The sequence below is a fragment of the Zeus faber genome (assembly GCF_960531495.2).
Source record: "Zeus faber genome assembly, chromosome: 20".
Taxonomy (NCBI): domain Eukaryota; kingdom Metazoa; phylum Chordata; class Actinopteri; order Zeiformes; family Zeidae; genus Zeus; species Zeus faber.
Window position 1 is genome coordinate 4,585,668 of NC_137207.1, and position 13,113 is coordinate 4,598,780.

General features: G+C 44.2%; 1 protein-coding gene across 1 annotated transcript in view; it reads left to right on the forward strand.

The window, feature by feature from the left end:
* The window catches only part of LOC307246021 (ras-related protein Rab-26-like), a gene marked incomplete at both ends in the record, with an annotated part of 202,551 nt that extends 189,756 nt beyond the window's left edge, over positions 1-12,795 (forward strand). The window contains 4 exons of the mRNA XM_080021797.1: positions 9,575-9,640; positions 11,090-11,146; positions 11,958-12,034; positions 12,693-12,795. Of these exons, the coding sequence (XP_079877923.1) occupies positions 9,575-9,640; positions 11,090-11,146; positions 11,958-12,034; positions 12,693-12,795 (303 nt within the window). The remainder of the gene's footprint in view (positions 1-9,574; positions 9,641-11,089; positions 11,147-11,957; positions 12,035-12,692) is intronic.
* Between the last annotated feature and the right edge of the window lie 318 nt (positions 12,796-13,113).

Consider the following 13,113-nt stretch of genomic DNA (forward strand, 5'->3'; position numbering starts at 1 on the left):
GAACTGCTGCAATAACTCTGTCCAGTGGACAACATGTAGGATGACAAGAGCACAGTTTTTGGTTATAGAGAACCACCACTAACCCCCCCTCTTTGGAGAACTATTTATCATGTTTGGGTTTATAAACAACTGATCACTACTCCAAGAGGGGGAGCAACCCCCATGCCTGGCCCGAGGAGCATAACTCAGTCCCAAGGAGCACGAGGAGACCCGGCACCCCAGGGGGTGCACTCATACAACCCACCCCAAGTGCAGGCACCGCCAGGCACGGACCGCAGGCCCGGATCCAGGCCCCACACCGACAGACCGACACCCCACCTAAACTGTCCGCCCTGCCCGCCCCGCCGGCATGCGGGACCCCATGCCCACCCACGCCCCTGCGCAAGGGCGAGGCCCGCCCCACCACAGCCGACAAGACGCCCCACCAGACCGCGAGTGTCCAGCGTCCGTCCACTTAAGCGTGTGCTCAGCACAGGGCACCCAGTTGTTAGCCAAGTTGTTACCAAGTTGCTTATAATGGTTTGCCATTATCGCCTTCTGTCAGGGCATCAAGTACAGTAATCCTGTTTTCCTTGTGTCCAAGGTTATCGTTTTCTTGCAAATTACAAAAGCCTATTCCCTTTACATCCCTGTGACTTATCCAAAAGCATAGAGAAAACAGTTTGAAAAGGCCAACCTCTGCACCGTTAATATGCATGAGATATGGGGAGGGAGATTAAGCTGTGAGATATAAGTGTTAGTCTTGTGGTAATTGGTTATTTAGCTTTTTTTCAAGGTGGCTCCTGAAATATTACATTTATAAAACGGGTAGGTTTATAGTTGTTTTTGTATTTGAAGAGCTTTGAGGATGCAACCTTGTACATACACACACACACACCAACACACACACACACACACACACACACACACACACTGAAGCAGTCGTAAAAATGGCGGTCACGAAGGTTTTAGTCGTCTTGGTCTTGGTCTTGGCTCGCCCCCAGCCCCTGATGTAAGCGGTTCTTGGTTCTAGACCAGCCAACTGTTGATGCCACTCTCGAACAAGTTTTCCTGGCCGAGGGCTGGTTCTTTTGCTGTTGAAATGCGATGAACTGGTTCTAGATTACTGTAGGCACTGTCTCCAAACCGGCCTTAAGAGAGTTGAAATGCCTTGGGGGAAAAGGGTATACAGGTGCCTTTACAGTGAAGGCTTCCATTGAAGTATTTTGTGTTAAGCCATGCATGAGCAGCCGGTTTCAAGTCTTTTTTTTTTCACTTTTTTTTACCCTGGTTTCTCCATGGGAATACAGGTTTTTCCTGTAGCTATCGAAGGCAAAGTTAGAAACCTTCAGTTTGTGTGAAACTCTGAGCCTGTAGGCTTGAGGAAGTCTGTGTGTGCGTGTGTGTGTGTGTGTGTGTGTGTGTGTGTGTGTGTGTGTGTGTGTGTGTGTGTGTGTGTGTGTGTGTGTGTGTGTGTGTGTGTGTGTGTGTGTGTGTGTGAGCTTGCACACATGAATAACTCAGTCACGCTGTGGGGGTCATACTTCTCACCTGCCTGCAGTGGTGCCTGCAGCCTACACACTCCCTGGTGAGTCTCTTTCATCTGCTACTCCGGTCTGACAGTAGTTAACTGCAACTGCTCTTCTCCAGTGACCGGACCTAGATTCACACTCTTCGAACTTCCTTCGCTGAGCAGGGCTTTAATTTCCTGGGGTTTTCAACCAGACTTACCTGAAACTGTTCATAAGGAGAGGGATTGTTTTTGAAAACAGGGTTTTGAAATGTTTTCGCAAATGGGGATGAATGGATGGATGGACGGCTGGATGGATGGATGGATGGATGGATGGATGGATGGATGGATGGATGGAGCATGAAATCCTATAAAGGTACAGGTATTGTATGCTGTGTACAATACGGCTGCGTGCGCGGCATCTCAGCGTCAATCATCTCATCGCGCATCACCATTCTCTCTCAGTCTCGTTTCCGAAGTCTGTCGATATCCACTACACTAGCGTTCGCAATCGCCATGCCCCCTTACTGTGAAATAAAACAGGTCCTCTCTTATCAACCAATTCGCTTTACGACCTGGTTGTAGGAACAGAACTCAGTCGTTAAGTGAGGAGTACTTGTGTATAGCAAACCGTATGACTTCAAATTAAAGGATTTAATGATTTTATTATGGTGAAAACAAGAAACAAGAAAAGGAAGCTATTACACCATTGTCATTCGCTGATGCAGAGTTGTTTTGAAACCTTCACCATTAAGATTCATTCAGCTGTTGCTGGCCAGGTAATTAGTTCGTGGTGGTGGTAGGAAAGGTGAATCCACTCCTCGCCTCACACTTGACATCAGTTTAGGAGTCTGAATGCACGTGTCCCTGGCCGCGTTGATGATCACTTCATCAACTACATACTGTAAGCAGATATATTGCTCACTCTTCTCCTCTAGCTGTATCGCTGGGTGCAAATGCGTGTTTCTTGTTTGTAACAGAGGTTGCAATTGCCCACACAGATCACCCACATCTAATGTGCAATGTTGCATGCAAGGACAAAGAAGAAGCAAAAATTTGTATTAAAAAAAAACAAAAAAACACTGCAAGCATTATTACCACCAGTCATGACTTCTTGCAAGCATCTGTAATACTACTAATAATAAATTTTTTACATTTTTTACATGTATATGCAGGTTTAATGGTTTAAAGAGGTAAACCCGCTAAATAGGCGATTGACTCCTTTCCCATTGCCAGTAGACAAGGATGCCTTTCTTCTTTTTCTGGTGTGTCACGTTGGCCGTGTCATGTTTCCAGTGTGATTTGGAGAAAAAATAAATAGTAGAAAGCAGCATGGAGCGGTCCCCACATTCAAAGCATTTCATGGTCCCGCGGGTGGGGTAAAAAAGTCAATAACTTCTGATTTATATTTTGGATTCTAAATCGGATATAACGAGGGAATGATACACGGATATTCCTGTCTATTTACACGCCAACGTCCGGAACTTTAATGCGCATCGCATTGTGCCAGAAAAGGGGTGAAAATGAACATGTCTACCCGGGAATCATGTTTCCATCAATACTGATCGGAGCTGTAGCCGATAAATACCTGTGACTACTGCAGATTAATTTGTCCCGGGAATTAACCCTGATTGTAACCTTTCCAACTAAAGACAAAAGTCAGGTGGGTTGTGGTGTGGGGGTGGTGTGATTTAAGCAGCCACACCTGTCTTAGGTCTAGTTAATTGGGCCCGGGATCAGGGCTGACTGTGCACCTGTCGCTCATCAGAGCTATCGATGAGCATGATCCCCCATCCTCACACACACATGGAGTAGGGAGCCTTTGTCATGGCAATGTTCCATTGCCTTCCCACTTGTTACATTTTGCCGCTCTCTTCATTAGAAAGGTTTGTCTTCAAAATCATAGCCTGCGTCTGTGTCGGGGAGACAGGGAAAAGCCACTTGGATGGCGTGTGGCAGGGGAACTGCTACAAGGGTGTTGGTGGTTTTTTTGTGCAGTCGGAGATCTCTATAGAATACGGGGTTATTTGCATATATTGAGCATGGAAGCCAAATGCCATCAACAAAGGAGCATGGTGAGATGCATTCTGAAGCCAGGTGTGAACACAATCTGTCTGAGCTGGATCTAGAGCCGATTCAGATATATCTGGATTTAGTTTAAGTAACCAGGTCAGAACAGGTCCTCACTCCCCACATCCTCACTGGAATCCAGAGATAGCTCTGACAAAACACAATAAACAACAGGATCATCATTATTACAAGCATCAGCTTCATTTGACCTTGTTTCAAAGATTTCTTCACTGATTGAAATTTTTGAAAATGTAGTTGCGAGTTAACTGATTACTTCTGTCTTCCTGTAGTGTAGAATTTTATATATTTTTTGACTGTAACCAAATGCGTTGAATCTCTGAATCACTTCTGTCACTTTCTGTAAAGTTCTTACCATTTCTTTTCTAGCCCCAGAACATTTTCGGTCTGGGCCCCCTTGTGCTTGTGTAAATCTCTTCTTCCTCCCTGGTTAGCAGGAGTGGGACCTTGTAGTGAACCTTGACTTGGGCATGAGAGGGAAAGGGACTGGGAGATAAGGTGCGCCATCCATTTTGAATGGGCTGATTTGGAGGGAACTGGCGGGGGGACTTTGCAATTCTGAGGGGCCACCTTGTGTTCTTCTTCCCTCCCGTCCACCTGTCTGTTGGTGAGAATGTCATGTGTCCCATCGAAAGTGTAGATTGGGCGCAGCTGCATGGCCTCCATCTCCTTGATTGTGACCACAGGAAGTGGTTGCGCTGGTGATCCGAAGAAATCTGACGAGTCAGAGTAGCGACGACGGGAAGGCTTGGGTATGGAACCAGGATCAGGTTTAGGCACGCTATTGGTGGCAGGGTCAGTTCCAAGGGCAGGAATGTTGACAGAGGGAGGAAACTGCAAGGAAAGCCTCCCTATGCATGCCCTGGCAGAGGAGCTACAAGATCTTGGACGCATCCTGTGGCCTAGAGGGGAGGGGCCAGTGATGACAGATGTCCAAACAGGAGAAGTGGGTCCGGTGGAGGATGGAGAGTGAATTGAGGTGCACCAAGATTGGCGTTTGGATGGAGAGTTGGCCGGTGTGCGGCTTAGAGGGAGTGATACACTCCGCTGAGGTGGCGCTGGCTTTGCCTTGTTCTTCTTCACAACAAAAACAGAGGAAGCTCCATTTCCACAGAAGTCAGCTGACCACCGCCACTGAGTGTTTGCCTTCTTAGAGCTGGGAGTGAGCAGATTGGGTCGACAGACTGTTGAGAAAGACCGTCCTCTGAACTCCTGGCAGGGCAATGTAGCAATTTCGGGGCACACCCCTGCACTGCACACCCTGTTGCGGTCTGCTCTGTCCTCCATTTTGCAACTGGCGCCTCCCCTGCAACTGGCACAGTTAGAAATGGTTAGAACTGTATCTCACTAGTATGGATGCAGCTTGCATAGCTGACTGAAGTAGCCCTTCATTTGGCTAACGGGGCAAATCATTGGAATCAATTTCATCAGCCAATGCATTCATCCACGTGGGTAGGGTAGTTCTCAACATGATTTCTCAAAACAGGGAACTCTGCAGAGGTTTTAGGAAAGAGAGAGAAAGAGAGAGCGACAATAATAGTGGGCAATCAGTCAAAGGTTGAAAATGTAAGAAGAAGAACATGAGTCAAGCCACTTGACCGTGCTTCTCAAATACAGTTTGTCATCATTTGAATATAGTAGCTTCTACCAATCTGTGAGTTTTAATGTAGTTTATAGGGGAGTAAAGTTTATGTTTTTCTACATTATTGTGGTTATTTTAAACACATACAGAGGCACACTGCTTATGACCAATTCCTCCAAGCAAATGTTCTGAGCACTTAAGGCCACCTCCCGATACCATGTCCTGATATCCGTCTTAAAGTTTTTCCCAACGGAAAATGGGGGTGTGGTAAGGAATTAAACATCAAATATTAGCAACACCATGGCAACCAGCGATTAAACAAAGCAGATCCTCACCAACATTGCGTCAATCATGGAAAGTGCCACTCAAGCTACAGTTTTTGAGGTTTTTTGATTGCAGCAGGGAGTGACATTAGAAAACATTAGAGTTGACCAGATTGATACTGTAGATACTTTATTCAATAGTTAATATCGAAACAGGAAACCTCTTCACGCTTCCTTCTAAAAATTATTTACGATTCTGATAATTTTAAAAATAAAAATGTAACAAAGTAAAGTATTGGTTACCTGCTGGCGTGATGTGTAGGCAGATGGTCTTCTTCAGATGGTCTTCATGCTTTTCAAATATTAGTCAGTAATGTTGTGTAGTTATACCTTATTCTCTTTCTAACTTTCTTGTTCTCTTACTCTCTTTCCTAACTCAGTGACCCACCCAGCACCAACCACAGCTTCCTCAATTCAGGTCCCTCCCTTATGAGCACACACACACACACACACACACACACACACACACACACACACACACACACACACACACACACACACACACACACACACACACACACACACTGGCACAACAAACAACCTTGTGTGGGACGGCAAAGCTGTTTGCATAACGGCATTTGACATACCACAAGGAGTTCGGTAAAAACTTCTGGTTGTGAGAAATCGACTTACACAACTCCTTCCTAGATGTCCTTTTAAGAGAATGTGATTTCAAAACATGCCAGAATGATGAGTGAACTCCCAAGTCATGTTTAAAGATGGCCTTTTATTTATTGCTTTAAATTATATCCAATTCAGCGATTCGTTTTTACCTAAAGATTGACGTGAGACAGTTAATTGTTGTAACAATGCAAACAAATCCGTGCAACTTCGCCGTGTTCAGGAGAAAACGAGGAACAGAAGAGACGAGCGACGTTGTACTAGTATATTTTGTGGGTCTGCCTGAGAGAACATTAAGTGTGCAGAGAGAGAGAGAGAGTGTGCATTAAATTCAACAGAGTGTAATAACTTAATTTTGCATGAATGGAATACAAACTACCGTATCTGAATCATATCTGAATAATTTCACTTCTGAAATGACTTGTCATATTTTCAGCTGAATGCTGAAATTTCTAAATCATAGTTTCATTTAATTAGGTGGACTAAATAAAACGGCACATGATCGTGTCCCACACATTTTACGGCAAACACTTTGAAGTTGATTGCTGGACTTTTAAAGCCATGTACGTTCTCTAATCCACGTACAAGCCCTGAAAGTCTTTCAAGGCTGTGTAAATTACTCTAATACAGCGGAGATAGGAGGGTCTTCGAGTTGAGGGCCCGGCATGTTAATCTCCATTGATAAAGCGGTGTAATCCTGAAAGGGGCAGCAGTGAATACCATAAGCCTTCAGGTTAGGATGTGCGTAATAAGGGATTAACGCTTTTCACATGGAGATCAACAAAAAGATGAAAAGAAGAAATTTGCCCTTTCTTGTCCTTGCATTTCTGAAAATCAGCTTTAATTTTCAAAGTGTCGTTGGGTGGATCTAGAAGTAAACTGTCGTTAGCTGCTTTGCCACCAAGGTATAGCGGCTAACCATATACTGTAGGTCTGGAACCTTCTGATAAGGATAGGGAACATGAGCAGTCCCTACTTGGTTGCTTGGAGATAATGCAAATCAGGTTAGATCTGTTTGATATAGCATTTAAGCACACAACAATACTACCACATCAACGGTTGCGACCTAGCCTGGGAGAGTTTTCATATGTGGTGCAGGATTGAAGATTCAAGATTCAAGAGGTTTATTCGTCACATACATATACATACTTTCATACATATATGCAGTGAAATGTAATGCAACGCACCCGGTGATTACACACAATATGTCCTAGGAAAATTTCTTTCTACTAGACCAACTAACTGATTCCTAAAACGTAATACAGTAAGTCGAATACTTATACAATAAAATAAAAATATATAGAATAAAATAAAATAAAATAAAATGGAATAGATAAAGGGAATAGGCTTACGTATATGGGATAGACTTATGTATATGGGATAGGCAATTATGTATATACAGATATGTGCATTAAAGTGGCATGTGAATAAAGTGAGGTAGTGTTTGTGAGATATACAGCACAGTATACAGCAGTACGGCGCAGCAATACGGTAACACCGAACAACCCAGAACAGTGACACAGTATGCGGTACAGTATGCTACATACAGTACAGTAAGGTAGTGGAGCCTATGTGTGTGGCTCCGTCTCTGTTCTCGCTGTGTGACTGCGGAGGCGCTTGCCTGACCGCAGCAGCTGGAACAGACCGTTGTTGGGGTGATGAGGATACTTCATGATCCTGCGGGCTCTGCTACTACACATCCTGGTGTATAAAGACCGGAGCGCAGGCGACCGCAAGGGGCGGCGTCACTATCACTATCGCCTGGAGATGAGATCTTGCAGACCAGATTCATTCTATACCGCTTTATGTTCCCGTTTTGGCTAGCGACCCTTTTTGTTTCTTCGTTTAATAAAAAACGTGCAGTGTCGGCACCTCACTGCCCGAACCCGTATCTGTGGGTAGAGTCTCCCACAGTGTGTTATGCAGTAGATAAAGAAATACCAGTGTTGATCATGTCTTTTGACGGAGAAAAGAAGACAGATGGAAAACGTGTTTCTGTGTTACCCTTGGAAATTAGTTGACTTCAAGATATCCACCTACCCATGAACCTCACTTATTCAGACTTACTTATCCAGTGACCAGCTTTTTTCCCATTTTCATCCTGCTATGCCTTACAAAAGGCACACAAAGGCCCAGCACACTTTTGCTTCCCTTCACAAAAACTATCGAAGCGTAAAATCATTCTCACCCCACCCATCTACCCACATAATCAAAAACAAACTAGCAAAAGATAAATCTCTCCAGGGACTGGTTATGGACAATAATTACATTTAATGAAAATGCTCCTTAATCATCCACAGTAATTAGTGAACTGCTGCTCGTGTTTGGGTAAACTCATGTGGTCTCCCTTCGCAATATAATCCAGTCATTTCAAGTTATTTCCAGCACGGCTTTAACACTTTCATATTGTCTTCAAAATGTAGTCAAATACCACACACCTCAATGGTAAGCTTTTTTGGTACGTTGAAGGCCGCCTTCTCCAGAAGATCCAGGTGTCCAGGAGTTAAATTGTGGGTGGACACCATTCACCCACTTTTGGTGAATTTATAAATGCAATGAGATAGAAATTGAAGGGGTTTCAAAAATGTTTTTTTTCTTCCAAATGAGCCTCCCGGATGGAATCAGGCTCACTGATAACTTTGAGGACTCTCATGAAAAGCTCTTTGAGAGAGAGCAGCCAACTTAGCCGTGCAATCGACTGATGTGTAATTAAAAAAACTTATTACGTATTAATTGCGCAACTATTAATGTAATTGTAGTACTATCTATATCACTTGTTCTAGATAGATAAAGATAGATGGGTGTGTGAATAATTTAACTGGAATCCTCCAAGCCCAATATGCATCATGATACTCTATAGATATTTTCCCAGATGCCTTCCAATAATGTCCAGACTTTAGGAGACTGGACACCAGTGACAAAGTGAAAAAGTAGTCTCTACAGTCTATATACACAAACTGTATTATTTTTGTGTGTTGGATTCACCGTGTATTTTAGGGATCTTGATTCAAATGTGGCTCCCAATGGAGACAATGGTTGTCTCGTGGTTAGACTACATATTTTTGTGTTTGTACTATCGCTATTGAGGTAGCTTTGGAATACCTGCGTGCTTTTTTGTGTGCATCATGTTCTATGGAGCCAACAATGGGATCTATGTTAGCGTCCTCCAGAGGCTCTTAAGTGCTGTTCGGCCCAGCCAGGTAAAAGGAAGTCACAGAGAAGTGGCCTGTAATTGGAAGAAGAAGACGGATGGAGAGGCAGGAGAAATGCTCGAGGAGAGCAATCCTGCAATGGGCAGGAAGAGGGCAAGGAGTAGAGAATGAAGTTAACTGCTGAACGATGAATGAATTTGTTATTTCATACTCTCTGCCACCCTGGAACTATTAGTCTCTTTTTTGCCTCCTTTTTTCACCACTCCTCCTCATTCTTATGTTTTATCTCTTTTACTTATGCTTTACCCCCCCTCTCTAGGCGTGGCTGACAGAGATCCATGAATATGCCCAGCAGGACGTGGTGGTCATGTTGCTTGGGAATAAGGTGAGATACCGCCCCTACCACAGAGACATGGATGGACAGATGGGAGAGGTGGAGCAGTGTGAGGTTGGAGCAGAGGCAAGGGGTGGGGGTGCCACATATTGGATGGTATGGACAGGTGGATGGACGGACGGACAAATAAATGGATGGATTCCAGCAGGGCGGGTTGGTGGATGGATTCAGTGAGAGAATCGAGAGGGGATGCAACGGTGATAGATGATGGAAGGAAAAGGGCCTATAATGGCTGATTGTTGAAATACTGTAAACTCGATGATAGAGCGATGGCGAGGGATATAATGATCATAATAAAGGGGGGGATAAAGAGCGAGAACTGGTAGATGGCAGGGAAATCACAGGGAGAAGTGTGGTATTTCACTAATGTAAAGCTGTATGAAGATGGAGAGAAAGATGGTTGGCTTGTTGATTGGTTGGTTTGAAGGAAAGAAGGAAGGGAAGAAGGAAAAGAGTAGTAATCTAACCAGTGGATTGAGTTGCGGGGCGAGAGCGCTTCATAGTGAGAGGACTGTGACTGAGCTCCTGTACAGATGTTCTAGAATTGTTTCAAAGCACCTGTTTGTAAAAAAACATTACCTGCAGGTACCACACTGACAGCTATGTCAATAAGGTGTTTGGCACCAGGCAGGCTGATAGATGATAGAGGAAGGCAATTGGCTATGTAGGGTGATTTGGTGATTTGGTGATTTGTTTATATGTACAGTTTGTCTGGCTGGATCCATAGAATATGTGCATGTGTGCACCCATCCATCCAGTGACTCAGTGATGGGTGAACAACAGATGATTTGAAGGATTTTAGCCCAATTTGTGGCTAAATATCTCTGTGGCAGTTTCCGCTACCAAAGGCCACCCAAATGGCGTTTTCAGGGACCTCCGGCACAGAGACACAAATGATGGGGTTGTAGACACACAGTTTATTGTAGAGAGTTGGCTACTTGGAATAAGCCCAGGAGCAGATAGACATGTGTCATGACAAGGGCTCCTATCCTGAATGTGTGTTGATGGAGGTTTTACCTGTTGCTCATTAGACCAACCAACGGGCAACATGGTATGCAGCCACACTGATCCTGGGCCCCAATTACCTCGACCCAGGACAGGTGAACCTGCTCAAACCACACCATCCCCACACCACAAACCCTAACCCTATTTATAGATAAATTGACAGACTAAAGAATTTTACTGACGGATTGAAAAAGTAGAATGTTGGTTTCTTTAATCCAATCCACAACCAGTATTATATGTCAACGCTCCAACCACCCAAACATGCCCTGTACATGTTTCTGGATCAATATTTCTCTGTCAATCTCACACCTCTAATCTCTCCATGCTCCGTATAGTCTGGGATGGAAAGTGGAGGGAAGTGGAGTGGAGAGGAATGGAGGACGGATGGGTAATAGATGGGTTGTAAGTCAATGCCCTGTGTCCAATTTGTTCCAGGCTGACTCCACTCATGACAGGGCAGTGAAGAAAGAGGAAGGCGAGAAATTGGCTAAGGTGAGTTTTCACACACGTTCACACACACATGCGCACACTTTCAAAATCCCACATCCACTCTGTATAAAACTGAATTGTAATAGGTCTAGGGCTGTAGCCACAACAAATTGAACCAGGGGCAGTCAGTCTTCACCGGGGGACTGTGGACCGGGGACAATTGCCATTTTTTTCAAATCCACCTGTCAGGATTTAGCATAGCACTGTGCACCAGTGGTAATAGTGTCGGGAATATTATTTGTATGTTGCCATCTATTCAGTATTCCTACCAGTCTACAAAGATAGTCCACAACATCGTAAAGCCACGAAAACCCGACATGCTTCTACTTCAAATTCTCGTCAAATTGCTGAGCCTTCTTTCTAACGTCCTCTAAATTGTGTCAGTCTGGTTAATTTGTTAATGATGTAGACCTTGCATTTTTCTAAGTGCTGGAATTCCCGAGTTGAGATTCACATGAGGACACTCGATGCCCTCTATACGAGGACATACTGGTAGCAAAAGTAGGGTAGCAAAAAAAAAGTTGCTTTCTATGCATCTCTAACTCTGTCCCTAACACCTAACCTGCAGATTATTAGTATCGTAGTAGTATTAGTAAGACAAAATGTCCTCACTTTATTCAGTATTGATTTCCAAACGGTCTACAAACATAGTCCACAAGACCATAATACCCGAGTGGAGATCCACATTGGGACACTCGATGACCTCCATGCAAGGAAATTTTGGTCCTCAGAAGGATAGTTTAAAAAAGTGTTTTTGTGTGTCCAGATCACACATAACCACTTGTTTGTTTTTCCTCGCTGTTTGTCCGTGTAGGAGTTTGGCGTGCCTTTCATGGAGACCAGCGCTAAATCCAGTCTGAATGTTGAGCTCGCCTTCATTGCCGTGGCAAAGTGAGTGATCCACACGAGTGCATAACGCATCCTTCAGTGTGTATAAACTTATGTTTTTAATCCTCTCGTTTATTTTGGCCACCTTCGCTTGAACTACTCTGGCAAATGCAATTAAATCCTCTTGACCGCTTGGCTGTTGACCATGCATATATACACTATACAGAATGATGGCATTTCACTACCATGTATCTAAGTGTGAATGCATATTTTCTGCCTTGTCATGTTCCATGTTGCACATTACCAAAAATAGCCATGCAGACCTCCATATTATCCTATATTTTTTTCTCTCACTTTCAACCCTTTATTTTTGTCTTTTCCATCTTATTCCCTCTATCTTTCTGCCACCATTTCTTTCCTCCTTTCTTTCTCTTTTGTCTTTCTTGTGTCTTTTTTTCGTCTTTCTCGTCTCCCTCTGTTTTCCTAATTTGCCTCCTCTTCCTCACATTTCTCTCCTTCCCTCCCTAATTTCTCTTCTGTTTCTGCCTCTCCGTCTCTCTTACTCTCCCTTGCTCCCATCCTCGCTCAATCTCTCTCTCTCTCTCTCTCTCTCTCTCCCTCTCTCTCTCTTTGTCTCTCTTGCTCTCTCTTTCTCTCTCTCTCTCTCTCTCTCTCCCTCTCTCTCTCTTTGTCTCTCTCGCTCTCTCTTTCTCTCTGTCAGAGAGCTGAAACACAGAACCATGAAGGAGCCTGATGAGCCCAAGTTCCAGCTCCAGGAGTATGTTGACAGAGAAATGAGAACTGCTGGCTGCTGCCGCTCATAGACTGTGTGTGTGTGTGTGTGTGTGTGTGTGTGTGTGTGTGTGTGTGTGTGTGTGTGTGTGTGTGTGTGTGTGTGTGTGTGTGTGTGTGTGTGTGTGTGTGTGTGTGTGTGTGTGTGTGTGTGTGTGTGTGTGTGTGTTTGAGCCATTTGACGTCAGCTTCCCTCCACTGGAGTATGTAATGGTTTCGATTGAGGGTGCATGAACACCATCTGATATTCCTGGATATTTATTTAATTATTTTCCGATGACACCCATAATGCAACCTCTCTCCCAACCCACTTTGCTGCAACTGTGAATGTGATATAACTCCAATGGACA